The following is a 17222-nucleotide window of genomic DNA, read 5'->3' as shown; positions in this document are numbered from 1 at the left end:
AAACCAGGAGACAAAACTAAATGATAGTAGATTGTGAGAACATATAGCTTTCATTTTGCTCAGCAGCTTTTGCGATTTCAGGTTTGTACAAAAGAATGAAGATTTTTTTATGGATATCAACTAACAGTCAGACTGGTAAAACACATCATCAGCTCAGGGCCCTCGCCCTCTCTACACGCAGCCCAGAGAGCGAATGGGATTTCTCACAGGAAACACTGCCTAGTCGAACCCACCAAGAACTTTCCGGAGGATGTGAAGGCTCCCCAACACTGCAGTCTTCTGCATTACCAGAAGAAGACGAAGAAGAAATAGTTTATTTCAGTGTCACATTCTCTTACAACAAAAAAGATTGTCTGAAGGGTTGTGCTCCCGGTGGTGAACCCGGGCACTCTCCTGATCTGCGCCAAGAGATCAGGGGGTACCAAACCAAGGACACCGAGAACAATGGGGAGCCTGATGACAGTGATGAACTTTGGATGCAAGTGAGACATTTCAAAGTCGAGGTCCGCATATTTCTCATGCTTTTCCTGAATCTTGCCAATCACATTGCTGTCAAAAGGGACAGAAAATTCAATAATATAAATAATTTCATTGGCATTTTCGAAAAGGACAAGATCAGGTTTGTTGGTTGGAATTCGTCTCAGGCTGTATATTGGCCTAGTCCAGAGAAGTTTAAAAGTATCATTTTCCAGGACGCCCTGCACATTTTCAGGGTCGTACCATGGATGGACCTCGGGGTCAAAGCCACAGGCATGGCGGAGACAATAGTAAAAGCATGCCATCATGTCTTTTAAGATATGCTGTTTGTGCCAAGGAAGGGCATCCACTGACAAGGTGTTGGACAGTCTCTGTAAATTCATTGCAAAGACGACATTCCATATTGATATTTTCTTTAAGAATCACATTCTGGCGATTTCGAGTGGGAAGTGACTGGTCCTGAGCAGCAAAAGGGAAGCTCTCAGTTTCACATTTGAGACCAGCCGATTTTATCCAGGCGAAGGAGTTGGTTGGATTGCTGTTCTGTTCCACACACTTCATTTACACACGATGCAAAGGCTTCTCAGACAGCTTCTCCACAAAAGACCGACTCTGGGCAAACGTGGTGAAAGACTTCACCTGGTTTATTCCCATCGATGTACCGTCCAGCAGTACATTGCCATCAACAAAATCTTCAAATTTCAAATTTCAGATTGTGTCCAACAATCTTAGCACGCTTAAAACAGCTGTGCTATTCCTTGCTTTCATCGTGAGTCTTGACATGCATCACCAGAGGATCATCCGATAAACAAATATGTGCAAAAGTGCACAATAAAATTCTGTCATGAAGAGCTTCCACATTAATCAAACCCCGACCTCCAGAATTGATTGACATAAATAAACGATTAAGAGAGGTATGAGGGTGGTGTGCTCTGTTATCAGACATGATCCTTCTGGTCAGGACTCTGGATGTCTTGTTTTGTCCAATCAACTACTCCAAAGGAATAGGAGACGACTGGCACAGCAAAGGTATTGGTGGCTTTGACTTTGTTTCGAGCATGTATACTTGGCCCGAAGTTTATCTTGAATCTGGGCATTCTGGAGCTTGTCTAGAACTTGCATTCCAAGATTGGTGTAAGCCTGATCTTCCACAAGATGCTCAATACCTCCTCCCCCTTGTAACTTGACCGATCCATCATTAGTTACCTTGCCACGTTTCAGATGAAGAGTATTACATTTGTCGAGTCCTAATGTCATGCCAATATCTTTAGAGAAGGACTCGACAAGGAGAACCTGTTCTTTCACATTGGCCTCTCCTTTGACAAGGAGCTCGACGTCATCCATGTAGAGGAGATGAGTAAGAGGTGTTGGGGATCTGTGTTGAGGAGGTCCGGAATGGTAACCCTCCTCCCTATTGAGTAGAAAACTCAAAGGATTTAGAGACTAGAGACAAAAAAAGCAATGGACTGAAGGAGTCCCCCTGAAATATTCCCCTTCTGATTGGAATAGATTCCGAAGTCTGCGCCTGCCCTTGCGAGTACATGTCAAGTTGAGTCGACCAGCAACTCATTAAAGACTTGAATAAATCAAGTAGTCGCTCAGGGAGGTCAATACACTGAAGGGACTTCAAAATCCATTCGTGAGGGACAGAGTCATATGCCTTTTTGTAGTCTATCCAGCACATGGAGAGGTTGCGGTGATACGTTTTAGCCTCTTCTAAAATCATTTTCTGTACAAGAAGTTGATCCTTGCACCCCCAACATCTCTTTCTCGCCCCCTTCTGCTCTCTGTAAATTATCTCATTGGAAGAGCAGTAAGATGACACGAGGTTTGTCAAACACCCTGTGAATAATTTGTATTGAGTATTTAGACATGTGATAGGGCTGAAGTTTTTTGGAATCAGTCAAGTCTTTGGGAAGGAGTATTGTGCGACGTTTGCAGAACCATGGAGGAACATCACCTGTGTCCACAAGAGAATTAAAAAAGTGAAGTAATGGTGTTTGTACACAAGGAAACAGTTTTCAATACCGGTTTCGAATGCCATTAGGCCATGGAGCTGTATTGTATTAGATTTTTGTAACGACACTTTTCAGGCAATCTGGTGAGATGTAACAGACAAACGACCTGGTTACTTTCCCATGCATTGCATGGTCATAATCACTGACATAAGGTGCCTCCAGGTTACCTTCGCCGGGTAGAGACCACAACTGTTTCAAAAACCTTTCATTGGCAGCCATGGGAGGCCGTTAATCATGCTTACCATCACCAATCATTTTGAGTTGCCTATAGAATTGTTTTTCATAGCTTCTAAAAAGTTTATTTTGTTTGATAAATTTGTTTTTCTTCTCCCATTTTTTCTTCCTTTCAGTCCAAACTTTTATTTTTGGCTTCAGGGAATCGATAATTTGGGGAAGTACCCTTTCTTTTGTTGTCTTGTAGTGTAATTTGATTTTCTTCAAATTGCGTTTTTGTCGTTTAAACATGGGATTCCCCGATGATCATTATTATTATATTGTCATAAACTAGCATCATATTGTAGCTCATTTTGGGAAGTCCATGTGCATTTATATCCAACAATCTTAACCAGTAACTTGAGAGACTAAATGCATTGGGAATCTAGTGGTGTAGCGCCAAGAAATCTTTTACAGCCATAAATTAATCTTTTCTATGATATCGAAATCCAGTAAGCTCCAGACTTTCGATCCTTACAGTACGCATAGCATTTTAACATCAAATACTTTAAAAAGCGACTTAAATGAAACACGTCCTCATTAACTGCTTATAAATACACACACAAAAATGCCTTAGCTTGTATGGCTGCCTGTTATGTGTTTCTGTTCCATGACAGGCTATTCTAGAAGTAAATACCTAAATATATGCAGAACGATGTTATTTCTAGAAAGCATTTTTTACCCCATATTTTGCCAGCTTTTAAAAAAACTATAACTTTCTTTTGTTTTATGTTGGTACTTAGTTTCCAGTTATCAGAATAAATTATCTTATTCATCAATTTGTTTCTGTACACCAACAGAAACAGGATGATAACACGGTGTCAAACGAATCCTGTTTCGTTTCAGAAGATTTGCCAATCCGTAATTTATAATGACTTTGTTTACGCACGTGTATCAGTACAAGCCGGTATGCAATGGCAATTGGAGAAATTAGAAGTGCCGTTTTGAGATCCTTGCAAGTAATGAATTAGAACTGACAGAGAGATGTATGGTGAACATTTACTTGGCGTCTACGGTGTTGTCACGTTCTAGATTACGACGACTCTGCCGTGTCCCTGGCTGAGATATGTGGTATAGAATTACGGTGGGTATCCTAAGTTCGTGATGTCACAACTATATGTTGAGCATGACAGCGATGTTATTGACACCAGTATGTGACGCAGATTGGCGCAGTTCCCTTTTATTGTGTAAATAATCTATTCTTAGAGTTGTTTATATTTGGCTGCTATACACAGACTCAATCTTACAGATTGGGTCGTGTGTAAAGCAACCTGTACGAACCTTTTCGTGTGAGTCCCAATTATGCTGACATTGAACCAGAGAAGGACTGCTTCCGGTTCTGTATCGAAGCAGACTATACGCATTAGCAGCTGCCCCAGTGAACATGCACTTTACATGCAACATATCTGGCAAGTGTGGCTTCCCAACAGAGGGTCACATCTTCCTAAATACCAGTTGTGGCAGTAGACAGGAATGAACGAATCACAGGTGGGGTATGTTGCCTGTTGAATGTTTAAGATTTTGATTAATGTTCATTATACTGAAACATAAAACTTATAACCTAACAGAATAATTTCTCAAGTAATTGAAAGAGATTGTAATGACTTTGTCAGATATGTCTAACAGGATGATGTTGTAGTGAATGTATTTACACGTTTGTTGCAGACTTGGCTTTTATGAACCTAGTGCCAGGACTCTTGTATGATTGGCTCAGCTACAGGGATGGCAGTGAACGTCGTCGGCCTCATCGTCATCATCTTGTTCTACTTCCTGATATTGGTGGTGGGTGTGGTCGCCACATGGAAGGTCAAGGTTAAGGGTCAGCAGGAAAGGCGATCACTGGAGACAACTCTTGTGGCAGGGAGAGACTTGCCTACATTTGTGGGTGTGTTTACAATGATTGGTACGTTGGCTCGCCAGTGCAAGTCTGGTTCGAAGTTGTCCTCTTCTAAATGTTGTTTGGTTGTTTGACACCGCACTCGGCAATATTCCAGCCTAATGTTGGCGGTCTGTGAGTGATTGCAACTGGACTAGAAAATACAGTGATCAACAGCATGAGCATGCCATGTGTCAACTAAGTCAGCAAGCCTGACCACCTGACAAGCATGGGTTACTGATGACACACAACAAATTCTAACCTGGATCTTTGCACTATGTATTGTAGGACAGTGGGGTAGCCTAGTGTTTACAACATTCACTCATCATGCTGAACACTCACATGGGTACAACGAAGAACCAATGTGTGAAGCACATTTGTGATGTCCCAAGCTGTGATATTGCTCGAACATGTATAGCTTACCTAGCTGTTACCTAAGTTGTTGCTACACTCATGTCACAAATCTTGCAGTGTCAAATGAAAATAATGATGGTTTGTTAAACAACTTATATATTTTGTTGACAAAAATTGTGACAAAATTCTGCAGGGTTGGTGTGTTTTACCTATTTACTTTGGCGATAGTTTCAGTCGTTTACGATTATTTGTCTTGAGTTAGAGTACAATTCATTGAGGAGATTTGCCTCTGATGGACTGTATGTGGTTTTCTCCCCATCTTTCACCCCTCAGTGGGCTACTTAACAGCCTGTGAGTCATCATTATGATAAAAGGAGATCAGTGTTCCGCACAGTCAGTGATGATTTCATCTCTTACAGCAACAACAGTTGGAGGCGGTTACATCAACGGCACGGCAGAGTCGGTGGCAAGTTATGGGCTGATCTGGACAGTTGCTCCCCTTGGCATCTTCTGTGGCCTTTCTCTGGGTATACTCAACTGTAGATAGTTGTAGTTGACTACAGGTGGACCTTGGCTGCACATAGCCAATATCTAGTCATTGTACCACCATTCCCTATTCTACCACACATACGTAGTCCATGAATGTGAACTCACTAAAGTACTCACAGAAATATAACGTCTTTTGGTGTTTGTTTCATAGATTTGAACACAAGTAAAGTTCGAGTGTTAAATATTCTATGACTATGGTTTTTCCAATTTTTGTTTTCAGCACATCTGGTAAAATTATCCAAAATAGATGAATTTACAGGAGAGCAAGTTGTGTAATTTTTTCCCCTTGATATTTCATCAAAATGAAAATGTATGTTTCTGATGCAAGCTATAGTGCATATACTCTCCATAGGTTCAAGAACATAATAAAGTTTTGGAGACTGACTAATTTAATATATTTTTAAACTTGTCTTATTTCACGTTATGCCACTCTCCTCTTCCTCTATGACCATTTGTTGAAACATGCTGAGCTATGTTGAATCAAATCTTGGTGGCCACCCGACCTCTGCCCCCTCCCGTACATCGACACCTGTCAATCATCTCTATAACCGTGTGTGGAAATGTGCTGAGCTATGTTGAATCAAATTTTGGTGGCCTCTGACCACCCGACCTCTGCCCCCTCCCCTACATCGACACCTGTCAATCATCTCTATAACCGTGTGTGGAAATGTGCTGAGGTATGTTGAATCAAATCTTGGTGGCCTCTGACCACCCGACCTCTGCCCCCTCCCCTACATTGACACCTGTCAATCATCTCTATAACCGTGTGTGGAAATGTGCTGAGGTATGTTGAATCAAATCTTGGTGGCCTCTGACCACCCGACCTCTGCCCCCTCCCCTACATTGACACCTGTCAATCATCTCTATAACTGTGTGTGGAAATGTGCTGAGGTATGTTGAATCAAATCTTGGTGGCCTCTGACCACCCGACCTCTGCCCCCTCCCCTACATTGACACCTGTCAATCATCTCTATAACCGTGTGTGGAAATGTGCTGAGGTATGTTGAATCAAATCTTGGTGGCCTCTGACCACCCGACCTCTGCCCCCTCCCCTACATTGACACCTGTCAATCATCTCTATAACCGTGCAAGACACTCAGATGTCCCAGTCATTCTCTTTCTTTTCGCTGTGTCGTGTGACCATGTGCTTCTCTTTGATGAGTTTGAGTGTGTTTTCAAAGCAAAGAAAGTGGTAGATCTAAGCAAAGTGTTACCAGGAAGCATAAACATTGCGATAATTGCAGTAGTAATTTCTCAGTGGCAGATCTGGATGCCTTTCGTCTTGATTGTGTAGGTCATTGTGACTGATCTCATTGTTTCACTTTTTGTGCTGATCTTGATGACAATAATTTCTCTGTATATCACAGAGTCGCTTGTAGACATTGTACACCAACACCCTAAGACAGAACATCATAAGAAATCAACAGTGTGACCATCCCCATCCCAGTCTCCCAATGAAGATTTTCTTAATGAGGCATCTGATTCCTACTTCTGTGAGAACCTTTGCTGTTTGTTTTGTCCACATGCGTCTAGCTCTCTTCCTGTGGACAATTCTTCACCACCTCGGGTTGTAGTGCTATCTACTTCCAATGTTCAATTCTGTCCGACTTCAGTGGTGGCTGTTCTGCATCCACATATTGCATCAGTGGTAGGTTCTTTTGCGCCACTTATTGTGATGGCTCATGGACAACCACTTGAGGAGGGTCGCTTACACTGGGACAGGTTTATGTTGCTGGTTCCACGCTTCCTGCTTCACGCCTGCTTCAGCACTCTCTCATTGACCACTTTGGAGATTACTCACAGTGTGCCTGATGCGACGCTTGTTCATGGTACACACAAGTTGTTCCTGGTCTCTTGGTAACTTCCAATGTGAGGCTTACTACTCCACAGTTGATGGCATCAGGGCTGAGCGCAACACTCTTGATGAGCTCTACTGTTTCATCTTGTGAGTCTGGCATAGCTAGTGTTACCTTACCTGATACAATGGTGCCTGTAACAAGATCTATTTTGCTGGTTTCTTGGACTCCGGCAATTAAGGGTTTGACATCTCAGTCTATGGACTTTAATGCTTTTGTTGTTCTTCAGCCTTGGCCGGGCAGGTCACTCTTTAATGGAGCTATTCAGCAGAGTTGGACAAGATGCTCATTTACAGGTTTCGGTGGAGTTGTTGAAATACCAACGTTTACAAGTTGAAGATTCTATGTGCCAGTGGTGACCTGCTTGTTATGTTCCATCCAACCTGCGTTGGGGACTGGCAACTTCCTTCCCGGCTGCCAGAATCTGTCGTTCGCTGCTTCAAGACCAGCTTCCGCTTCCGACCTGTTCTCCCCTCAGAAACCCGACATGCAGTGACTTCAAGATATTAGAGAGTGATTTGGTGTGTGACTCAAGATATTTGAAAGCGGTTTGGTTCTTCCGCCCCCAGTTTTTCCTATTCAGACTTCCCCAGTTGGCCCAAACTGGACCATTCTGGACGACCCTTATGTTCTCGCCACAGAATGTATCCCTCTCAGTAATCGACTCCTCTACAATCAACAATAAATACCTTACTCCAGAAACTTGCAGTCAAATCCCTGAGCCCAACTCTGGTTGACCTGGGATTCTATACTCCAGTTTTCTGGTCCCCAAAAAGGACTCTGACAAGTTGAGATTATTTTTCACACTCCGACTCATTTTTGAATGGTGTTGGGTGCCCATCACAAAACTATTATCGAGTGGGGCGTCTACTCCCTTTTGGAAATTGTTCCAACTGGTGGCTGTTTACGAAGCTGATCACCAGTTTCCTCCATTGCAAAGGTATGGTATCCGAAGCTTACATCAATGATGCATTCAGGCTTAGACCGATCATGGCCTTCTCCTTCGTCACATGGAGTTCATGATGCAGCCACTTCACCAGTTAGGCTGGTTAGTCAGTTGACAGAATCGGAACTGATCCCTGCTCGCCATCTTTAGTTCATTAGAACGGTGTTCGACACAGAGTCCCAAGGAATCATTTCTGTAAGATTCAGTGTCTAATTCCTCTTGCATTGGCCCAGATCAGTGCGCTTCATCAGTGGCAGGAGCTCCTTGGTCTTCTGTTGTTAGCTCAGGCAGTGATCGTCAGGGGTCAACTTCAACTGCGTCCACGGCAATTGTTTCTAGCTCCTCGCGTGAGAGTGAACAACCCGCTTGCACTGATCACGCTACCATTGCACCTCCATCCTTATCTCATGTACTGGATGGAAGAATTTAACATTTGCGCCGGAGTTCACCAAGAGTCGTTTATCCTGATTCACCACCTATGTGTGAACGCATCTCTACACGGGTGGGGAGCATTGAGTGGCAGGGTAGTGGTCGCTTGCAAATTTATGTTCTCAAGCTCAGGGCAGGGATTTTTTCCATCATTCTTTGGCAACAAAACCTATAAACGACTTACCTCATGGTCCAGTCAGAGCCGATTCAACCATCAGCTACCTTTCTTTGTGTCTCAGATTCCAGACCTTATGGCTTGGGGTCAAGATGCTGTAGCCATTCCATGGGATGGTATCATCACATGTGTTTCCACCAGTGGCCCTTCTTCCATGCATACTGCTCAAACTGCCCATGACTCAGTAGATGACTGATTGTGCCCTACTGGCTGGCCAGGAGTTGGCTTGTAGACTTAAGGAACTAGTCGACCCTGTTCCGGTTCCACTTCCTGATCAGCTAGACCTACTGGTTCATCCACATTCCGATCGGCTAGATCTACTGGTTCACCCACGCTCCGATAAGCTAGATCTACTGGTTCATCCACACTCCGATCAGCTAGATCTACTGGTTCACCCACACTCCGATCAGCTAGATCTACTGGTTCATCCACACGCCGATCAGCTAGATCTACTGGTTCATCCACACTCAGATCAGCTACAGTGGTCCCAGCTCTTGTTCCATCTTCACGTCTGGTGACGTTTACATCCGTTATTGACAGCTGGAGGATATTCTAAGTGTGCTGCTACTGGTATTACTACAGCACATTACAGCTCCACTAAGTCACTTCATGTGATTAAGTGGAAGAATTTTGAAACATATTGCAGGACGAAGGGCAAAAGATTTTGAGCATTTAAGAGCTTTTTTCTCTCAGCTCTGGCTACAGCTACTCATATTTCTAAGTTAGACATTCTCGATGGTTTGAGAGGTCTACACATGCTGTAGTGTTGCTTGGTTTGTGGTGGAATTTTCTTTGCAAAAATCAATAGCCAGGACAGCCAGACCATACTTTTACAATTCCACTGCTCCCTACTTGGGTCCAGACGACACAGAAGATTTGTCCTTGTGCCTGGTTCAAGCATTAAGGATTTACCTAGCTGCCTCTAAGGACTGTCGCAGACTACACAAGAAACAGTTCATCCCACGTTCCATTGCCTCCACCTTGGAAGTCTCTCGTACTACCTTCACATTTTGGATTAGATGTACGATCCTGCGTGCATATGCCTTTGCGGATCTACCTCCACCATCGACGACAAAGCTTCATGAGACTTTTGCGCTTGCTTCCACTATGGCGCTTCACAGGATTTGTTAGCTCCAAACCATTTTGGAGGGATGTTTTGGGAAGTCTGATACTGTATTCACCTCACACTACCTCCAGGATCTCGGTAATGAATGTGGAAGGTCTCCATCAGTTCGGTCCTTTGGTCCTAGCACAGTAGTTGCCCTTTTGTGTCAGGTGCTCTGTACATGAAAGATATCGATGTTACCCATACCCTAGTACATTTTTCATATGGGGTTGAACATTCTCACTGAGGGAACTAGGCATATTTGCACTGTCATACTTGTAGTGTGATAGACTGTGAGGCCAGTCTTGTGTTTCATGCAGAGATGATTGACACTCCGCTTACTGACCTCTACTCTCCGAGCAGTTACATCAGTGAAGTGTTGATTTGCGATTACCTTAATGGTTATTGAAGGGTTCTGCTCCTAAGTCCTTTCTCACCTTTGGTAAGTTTGCGAGATTGGTACTGAGCTTTAAACTAGCTTTGCTACTGGGCTATTCCCTCCTTCACCGCCTACCAGCGTGAATGGGGGGATTAGTTTCGAAGCAAGGATAAGCCAGATCATTGGGGTCACCTGATACATAGTGGGGAGGTGGCGCTTACTGCGTCCTTTTGCTTGTCTAAGGTTGCGGCTGAAAACCACAATAATTTGGGAGCACCCACAACCTAAAATTTGTGATGTGTAAGCCAAAGGGTGACCCATCATAAGTGTAGAGTTGTGCGGCCCTCCTGGGGGATAATGCATGACGTGAGATAGGGTAAGTTTTTTTTAACAATTTGGAAATTGTAATCATAAATTGTATATTTATATACTTATGCTATCTCACGCTGCTGCTGCCCACCCTACCTGCCCTGCGTCACATTACTGGAAGGTCCAGGACGAGAATGAGAGGCACAGACAGTTATAGCAATGATAGACAGGTGCCGATGTAGAGGTGGGGGCAGAGGTCGGGAGGTCAAAGGCAAGCAAGATTTGATTCAACTCATGACATGTCGAAGAGGAAGAGGAGAGCTGTATAACATGAGATAGGATAAGTATAGACAATTTATGGTTAAACTTTTTGTCCTTGTAATTATCACTGTTAGGTCTGGCTTCCATTTGTCTTCTTATCCCTCCTTAAATACCACACTTGTTGCCTCATCAACCATTGCTGGATAAACAATACCTGGTGTTGAATTATCCTGCCACCATGTAGTTAAGTACAGATTTCCCTTGTTATCTCCTAACTGTTTTCGTTTTCACATGTCCTTACGTTGCTGTCTGTTCCTAATTGTTTCTGGATGAAGCCGTAAGAATATACTTAATAAAGAAGTTGACATCAATGTGATTCTTACCCTTCATATACTTTTTTGTAACTTTTACGTATAAAATGGTATTTTGGAGGATAAATCCAGGACCAATTTGAATGGCCTAGTTTTGAAAAATTCTATTTCTCTGAGTACTTTGATGAGGCTGTATTACTTATTCTTTTTCATGTTGAGTTTTTTTAACAAATAATCCTTCCAGAGTGGCCTCACTTTGACTGAGTCCCACTGAAGTATGTACCATGGAATGTGTGATGGCTAATGTTTGCAAAGTAACTTCTCTTCAGTTACTTGGTCTCCGATCATCCCACTTAATGTTGCCATGAGTCATTAAGCAGCTTTCTTTTTGAAAGAAAACTGGGATTGCAAGCTGTATGGAGTTACCTCCCTTCAAGATACTGCTACCTTTATCATGCCCCTACAAACTTCCTCATGAATCTATCCTGATATTCACTGACATATTCACTTGACCTTAATCTCAAAACGACAAATCACATGTGATATTAGTAATAATGACTCTATGTTGGCCATTATTCTGTCCCAGAGAGCAAGCGGGGTATTCCATATTTATGGTTATGCTGTTCCAGGGGGCATGATCTTTGCCCGTGTGATGAGAGACCAGAAGTACGTGACGATGCTGGATCCCTTCCAGGTGCAATACGGGCACCTGCAGGTGCTGCTTGTTTACCTCGCCACACTGTGTGGAGATCTCTTCTGGACAGCATCCATACTGTCTGCCTTGGGTGAGTAACAGGTGTCCAGTTTATGTTGTATAAGCAGGTCCCCAGTCTCAGTGACCTTGTCTTGTATGTCAATACTCCATTGGGTGTATTTTGTCTAAGCAGGTCCCCTGTATGTTGTAGAAACAGGTCCCCTATCTCCATTAGGCTTATGTTGTATAAGCAGGTCCCCAGTCTCTGTGTATGTTGTGACCCGTGAAGGTCCCGGGGTAGAATAGGCCTTCAGCACCCCATGCTTGCCATAGAAGGCGACTCAGCTTGTCGTAAGAGGCGACTAACGGGATCGGGTGATCAGGCTCGCTCGCTGACTTGGTTGACGCATGTCATCAGTTCCCAATTGCGCAGATCGATGCTCATGTTGTTGATCACTGGATTGTCTGGTCCAGACTCGATTATTTACAGACCGCCGCCATATGGCTGGAATATTGCTGAGTGCGGCGTGGAACTAAACTCACTCACTCACTCACTCACTCACTCACTCACTCACTCACTCACTGTGTATGTTGCATATTTGGGTGCCCTTATCTCTGTTAGGTGTGTGTTGTACAAGTAGGTGCCCTTATCTCTGTTAGGTGTGTGTTGTACAAGTAGGTGCCCTTATCTCTGTTAGGTGTGTGTTGTACAAGTAGGTGCCCTTATCTCTGTTAGGCGTGTGTTGTACAAGTAGGTGCCCTTATCTCTGTTAGGCGTGTGTTGTACAAGTAGGTGCCCTTATCTCTGTTAGGCGTGTGTTGTACAAGTAGGTGCCCTTATCTCTGTTAGGCGTGTGTTGTACAAGTAGGTGCCCTTATCTCTGTTAGGCGTGTGTTGTACAAGTAGGTGCCCTTATCTCTGTTAGGCGTGTGTTGTACAAGTAGGTGCCCTTATCTCTGTTAGGCGTGTGTTGTACAAGTAGGTGCCCTTATCTCTGTTAGGCGTGTGTTGTACAAGTAGGTGCCCATATCTCTGTTAGGCGTGTGTTGTACAAGTAGGTGCCCATATCTCTGTTAGGTGTGTGTTGTACAAGTAGGTGCCCATATCTCTGTTAGGTGTGTGTTGTACAAGTAGGTGCCCTTATCTCTGTTAGGTGTGTGTTGTACAAGTAGGTGCCCATATCTCTGTTAGGTGTGTGTTGTACAAGTAGGTGCCCTTATCTCTGTTAGGTGTGTGTTGTACAAGTAGGTGCCCTTATCTCTGTTAGGTGTGTGTTGTACAAGTAGGTGCCCTTATCTCTGTTAGGTGTGTGTTGTACAAGTAGGTGCCCTTATCTCTGTTAGGTGTGTGTTGTACAAGTAGGTGCCCTTATCTCTGTTAGGTGTGTGTTGTACAAGTAGGTGCCCCTGTTGCTGTGTGTATTGAGATTTCAGTGACCATGTCTTAGATCTCAAGTCATGGCTGCTCTGTACTTCAGGAACAAGCCTGAGTGTCATCATTGGCCTGCCGCTGACAGCAACCATCTGTGTGTCATCATCTGTCGCAGTCTGCTACACTATGATTGGTCAGCTCATCGCTGTTGCCTACACAGACATAGCACAACTAGCACTCATCACATTTGGCCTGGTGAATAATTGCTGTGGTTTGGTGTGGCCTGATCAATAGGGAGGTGTGGTCTGATCAATAGGAAGGGATGGCCTGATATTAGCAAGGTGTAGCCTGATCAGTAGGAAGATGTGGCCTGATCAGTAGGGAGGTGTGGTCTGATCATTAGAGAGGTGTGGCCTGATCAGTAGGGAGGGATGGCCTGATCAGTAGGGAGGGATGGTCTGATCAGTAGGGGTGTGTCACCTGATCAGTAGAGAGGTGTGGTCTGATCAGTAGGTAGGTATGGCCTGATCAGCAGGGAGGTGTGGTCTGATCAGTAGGAAGGTGTGGCCTTATCAGTAGGCAGGAATGGTCTGATCATTATCGAGTAAGGTGTGATCATGATTGAGGTATGGTTCGATCAATAGGGAGGTGTGGCCTGATCAGTAGGTAGGTATGGCCTGATCAGCAGGGAGGTGTGGTCTGATCAGTAGGTAGGTATGGCCTGATCAGCAGGGAGGTGTGGTCTGATCAGTAGGTAGGTATGGCCTGATCAGCAGGGAGGTGTGGCTTGATCAGTAGGAAGGTGTGGCCTGATCAGTAGGCAGGAATGGTCTGATCATTATCGAGTAAGGTGTGATCATGATTGAGGTATGGTTCGATCAATATGGAGGTGTGGCCTGATCAGTAAGGACGAATGGTCTGATCATTATTGGGGTATGGTCTCATCATTATCGAGGTATGGTCTGATCAGTAGGGAGATGTGGCCTGATCAGTAGGGAGGTGGATGTTTGGGAATGTGATACTAGATTTTGGGGAGGGTAAAGCCTGAATATATCCTTGTTTGTCATTTCAGGTGCTGTCTGTGCCTTTTGTTTTGACCAATGAAAATGTTGGAGACATCACAGCCAATTCTAGCCAATGGATGGGAAGCTTAGACAAGACCAGCAGTCTCACATGGGTTGACCTGTTCATTGCAATGGTAAGATGTGCACTGGCAACACTAGAACCACCATTTAATGAGTGATGGCAAACTATGTTATTTTGAAAAAATTCATTCAGCCCAAAGTAATGACATAAAGGTCTGTATATGTTTTGTGTGTCCTTACGATGGTGGATTCATTTGAACCATCTTATAGGATGTTGATATATTTACATAGAATTGTTGCCAAGTTGTCATGATCTTGTGTTTTAGACTTTTGGCACAATCCCCTGGCAGGCCTATTTCCAGCGTGTCCTGGCAGTGCGGAGCGGGGCCCAGGCACGTGTATTGTCCATCGTTGGAGGCTGTGGAGCCCTTGTCCTTGTCATTCCCTCCATCCTGATTGGAGCTGCATCAGTCTCTGCAGGTACATAAATCTTTTGTCTGTCTGTCTCTGTTCCACAGTCCTTCCTAAATAGAGCTGTCTGTCTGCAGGTACGTGAGTCTGTTGTCTCTCTATTGACTGTTGACTGTTCCACAGTCCTTCCTCTATAGAGCTGTCTGTCTGCGGGTACGTAAGTCTGTTGTCTGTCTATCTCTGTTCCACAGTCTTACCTCTATAGAGCAGTCTGTCTGCAGGTACGTAAGTCTGTCCGTCTCTGCAGGTTCTGTCCTCTTCCCATATTCCCCTCATCTTATGGTGTTGTTCCATGCCTCAGCCTGTTGGTTGATGTTTTAGACTGGAACGCTACTTCCCTGGATGCATCACCATTGGAAACAGGAGAGTCAAGGATGGTGCTGCCACTGGTGCTAAAGGAGTTCACGCCGACGCCAGTAGCTTTGTTAGGTGAGTGGTAGGTTCTGTCGTCATTTTCTAGTGAGAGAAACATCATTGTTGTGAACTGGAAAGTCGCATCTGTTGTTAACCTCTTCATCTCGAGATGTTCAGGGTTTGAGGGAGTATCTGGCTCTGAAGTGCAACTCTCAGTTATTTGTTGCAAACAAATGTCTTGTTTCTGTAACAGGTCTTGGTGCGATATCGGCTGCAGTGATGTCATCGATGGACAGCTCCATCCTTGGTTCCAGCAGCATGTTCACCCACAACATCTACAAGAACATCTTCAGACCACGAGTAGGTAGCTACACAAACCCCACTGTTTCCTGCTTTACTTAAAGCTTTCCTCTCAACTGATGTAACTCTTAATGTATTCCAAATAACAATAGTGCTTCAATTTCAGGCCAAGACTTGGGAGCTGATGGTGGTGCAGCGTGTTGCAGTGGTTACAGTAGGCGTGTTGGCCACAGTTATCTCCCTTTATGTACAGATCATCTATGGGCTGTTTATCCTGGCAGCTGACATTGTGTTCGTAATTGTGTTGCCGCAGCTGTCATGTGCACTCTTCCTCCCTCGCACCAATGCCTACGGTGCCCTTATCGGCTACATAGTAGGACTGTTCCTCCGTCTGGGTGCTGGCGACAGAGATCTTCATCTGGTACCATTTATTCCCTACCCATATTACACACCAGCCCATGGACAGCTGTTTCCGTTCAGGACCTTTGCCATGATCTGTTCTGCTTTGACTATTTTCATTGTGTCAGAAGTGTTTCGGAGTTTGTTCTGTTTGGATATTATACCCAGGAAGCTGGATGTACTGAAAGCATTTAGTTCACGAACGTCCAGCGTGCCAACACAGAGATCCACAGAACAGAGTATAGCTTTGATGGATCAAAGTGCAGAACAAGTCTTACCATCTCAGATGGAGCAGAGTAACTGTGTTAGGAGGGCAGAAGTTAATGACTTATAGCTTCCTGGTTTTACTGGTGACTTATATTATGGGTGACTGGAATATGTGTCTACTGTGTTCCATCGGACTCAAATATATGCTTCTGTTTTACAAACTGACTGACAGGGTTGTATACTGATCCTATACGATGTTTGAATGGGTTATATGCTTATCTTGTATCATGTATGACGGGGTTGTATGCTCATCTGATACCATGTATGACGGGGTTGTATGCTCATCTGATACCATGTGTGACTGGTGGGTGATAATACCGCTCTGCATGTTAAGTACAAAGCACCGGATATGACATTAGTCTCTTTCGGTCCGTTTGTCCATACGTACGAATTGGAATATCATAAAAACCATTGACAAGATTCTTTTCATATCTGATTCCACAGTATGAAGAATGAACCAGCCATATCTTGGGAAGATTCAGCACCCAGACCGTTTTGGTGACCTTCACATAATTTTCAAGGTCACCGTGAAACTTTGAAAATTTCAGCATGTTACCCTGCATGTTAAGTTTGACAGCGTGATATCTAAAAAATAGTTCACTGAATTTTCTTCATTGACTTTCAAGACTTCTCTTTATTAATATTTTGACATATTTCATACACCATGACATTCATGTCAAGGCCAAAGTGAGTCTTGAAAATATTTGTTTGTTTGAACTACAGAGCAAGATGTCAAGAGTGGTTGACTGGTCATGTTTTTGTTGGCATTTAACATTACTTTTAAGTTTGATTTGATAATTCACAGCAGGGGATTATGTCACCATAGTGACAATACTTTAATGCTTATCTTTTATCATCTGACTGGGTGTTTTGCTTGTGTTGTACCATGTGTTGATGGCTTATATGCCTGTGTTATACCATCTATGACAGGGTTTTGTGCTTGTGTTGTACCATGTGTTGATGGCTTATATGCCTGTGTTATACCATCTATGACAGGGTTTTGTGCTTGTGTTGTACCATGT

General features: G+C 43.9%; 1 protein-coding gene across 1 annotated transcript; it reads left to right on the top strand.

Moving 5' to 3' along the window:
• The first annotated feature begins 3707 nt into the window (after positions 1-3707).
• On the top strand, positions 3708-16267 carry LOC137276751 (high affinity choline transporter 1-like). The gene is made up of 10 exons (XM_067808428.1): positions 3708-3792; positions 4374-4611; positions 5358-5465; positions 11888-12043; positions 13431-13579; positions 14397-14522; positions 14736-14889; positions 15202-15309; positions 15488-15594; positions 15701-16267. Exons 2-10 carry the CDS (start codon positions 4410-4412, stop codon positions 16265-16267), a joined length of 1677 nt encoding a protein of 558 aa, XP_067664529.1. The 5' UTR covers positions 3708-3792; positions 4374-4409.
• Positions 16268-17222: the final 955 nt, after the last annotated feature.

Source organism: Haliotis asinina, chromosome 1 (genome assembly GCF_037392515.1).
Source record: "Haliotis asinina isolate JCU_RB_2024 chromosome 1, JCU_Hal_asi_v2, whole genome shotgun sequence".
Classification (NCBI taxonomy): domain Eukaryota; kingdom Metazoa; phylum Mollusca; class Gastropoda; order Lepetellida; family Haliotidae; genus Haliotis; species Haliotis asinina.
This window is presented reverse-complemented; position numbering and strand designations above follow the sequence as displayed.

Bases quoted from the DNA above. Each gene is read 5' to 3' on its own strand.
- LOC137276751 (XM_067808428.1), top strand. From the start codon at position 4,410: ATGATTGGCTCAGCTACAGGGATGGCAGTGAACGTCGTCGGCCTCATC. The intron at 12,044-13,430 runs GTGAGTAACAGG...TCTGTACTTCAG, and splicing joins ATCCATACTGTCTGCCTTGG to GAACAAGCCTGAGTGTCATC. The intron at 15,595-15,700 runs GTAGGTAGCTAC...CTTCAATTTCAG, and splicing joins AGAACATCTTCAGACCACGA to GCCAAGACTTGGGAGCTGAT.